Raw genomic sequence first — 2,251 nt, forward strand, 5'->3', positions numbered from 1 at the left:
AGAGTAAAGAGTAATGGTCAAGGAGTTACAAAGATGTCAAGGTGTTACAAAATGATATAGTAGCGTCAGCAGTTCAACCAACAGTCTCTCTATGTACCTGCAACGGCATGTGTAAACACTCTCTTGCCACCACGAACTTTGAACCAGTAGAACATCCAGGATATGATAACAGAGAGAGAGAGAGAGAGAGAGAGAGAGAGAGAGAGAGAGAGAGAGTTGCACCATAACTAATACTTCCCATTACAACTGCATAAATTGCTTGCTGCTGCTTCATGCTCTTGATAGATGGGGCTGGGGTCATCTTAGGTTAGTGGTCCCAGAGATGTCATCATGCGTAGAGCTGACCAGGTCCATTAGTGCTCTCCATCGCAGGCAGTCCATACCAGCCCCTCTGCATCCTCTAAAGTGGCGTTGAGCCTCTGGAGATCTTCCTCAATCACGTCCAGCCATCTGGTGCAGAGCCTGCGACAAGGCCTCTTCCAGCCCACAGCTGTTGTGTCGAATGAGAGTAAAGCCCTTGTAGGATGATCTAGTGGGAGACAGAGCACATGTCCATACCAGTGCATGTGATGGATAGCTATGAGCTGGGAGGCTGTGGGCTGATGCATGCATGCACACAGCTCTTTGTAGGAAACGTGATGGTTGCATCTAATTTTCTTGATGGTCCTCAGGGCTCTGCAATCAAAGCAATATAAAATGAAGTGCTTTGTTCTTGGTGACAATGTACCTCCTGGTCCAGGAATTAAACTAAGAACCCTATTTTGATAAACCAAAGAATATAACCACTAGGCCACACCACATGCCCTCACACCAAATGAAATAAGGTGTCTCAAAATGTTTTAAGGTGTCTCAAAATTTTTTAAGGTGTCACAAAATGAGCCAGGGTACCACAAATGGTTAGAGTGTCACGAAATGATTACAGCAGCAGTTCTTAACCTTCTTGATACCAACCTGTCTGAGAACACTCCTGGTTCTATGATACAAACTTTTCATTTAAATGTTATCAAAGTTAAAACATTCCATCAGCATTTCTTGTTAATTCATATTCTAAACATCAGCTTAACCTTTTAGCATTTAGAATATTCTGCCAAATGCAACACTTATGTATTCACATTGTTTTGAATTAATCATGCATTATTTCATGCCTTTGGGATTTCTATGGTGTGATTATTTATTTTTAGAATTACATTGTAGGATAGATGTGATAGGCCAAATCTGACCAGTTTGAAGATAAGACAGGTAGAATATTTGAGCCAGATGTGGCCAGTTGAAATGCTAGAGGTTTAATAAAGACAAAGTTATTTTACCAAATTCTTCGTTATTTTCAAAATTAACAGGAACAAAGGCAGTGCATTGCCATAGAAATATGGTAGCAAAAGGGTTAAGCAGTGCACTACTGTAATATGACATTCTATCATCAATTTTCAACAGGTTAAAAGCTGAACACAACAGCAACAACAACAACCCCAATAACAACTACTGACCTTCTTTATCAATTCCTCCAGCAACTGGTCGCTTCTGTGTGTCATAGTACCATCATCAGCCGGTGTTGTGGCATCTATATCTTCAAGTTTCTTGCTTTCTTCTTCCCATATCTCCTTCAAAACAGATTGGCAGTGGGTAATTAGTTAAAAATTACAAACAGAGAGCTTGAATGTATTGTGATGTTAATGTTTTCCTTTTTAGTTTGTTGCAATAGGTGCACTGCATCGTTTCATATTATAAGACGCAACTAAAAGGGTTGACAACATGAAAAGCATTTGGGCATACATCACTTCCTCAAAAAATCCCCCCGCTCGTCTCAAGTAAGCCTGTCATTGCCACCACCATTTCTGGTGTCAAAAGAGCTATACAATTAGTTCAGCAGGACTGTGTTATTCTTATGAGAGACTTTACACATATGGCATTTCATAAGAATAAACAAGTGTGGTTTATTTAATCTTTTATACATTCCAGCCAGTTGACTGTGATAATTTTAATTTGTTGTATGCAAAAACACAATAATATGTAGCAGGCAAATTATGGTGTAGGGTGAGAGAGGGCTTATGTACCTGACAAATCTAAAATAGTAAGCTATATATATATATATATATGTTATATTGGTATGTTACAGACTTTTTTTCAATCCGCTTGCTCATATACTGTTGAATCTGTTATTTTCAGTGTAAATTTTTGGGTGGTCCAAATGAGGGTTTTAACTCTCGTTTTTAGCGGGTAGACACTTTTAATGTGTCTTTATGATTAATATATA

General features: G+C 38.8%; 1 protein-coding gene across 1 annotated transcript in view; it reads right to left on the reverse strand.

Moving 5' to 3' along the window:
* The window catches only part of LOC106871188 (coiled-coil domain-containing protein 177), a 56,875-nt gene that overhangs the window by 10,785 nt on the left and 43,839 nt on the right, over positions 1-2,251 (reverse strand). The window contains exon 9 of the mRNA XM_014917524.2: positions 1,485-1,598. Coding sequence (XP_014773010.1) covers positions 1,485-1,598 — 114 coding nt within the window. The remainder of the gene's footprint in view (positions 1-1,484; positions 1,599-2,251) is intronic.

This window comes from Octopus bimaculoides, chromosome 18 (genome assembly GCF_001194135.2).
Source record: "Octopus bimaculoides isolate UCB-OBI-ISO-001 chromosome 18, ASM119413v2, whole genome shotgun sequence".
Classification (NCBI taxonomy): domain Eukaryota; kingdom Metazoa; phylum Mollusca; class Cephalopoda; order Octopoda; family Octopodidae; genus Octopus; species Octopus bimaculoides.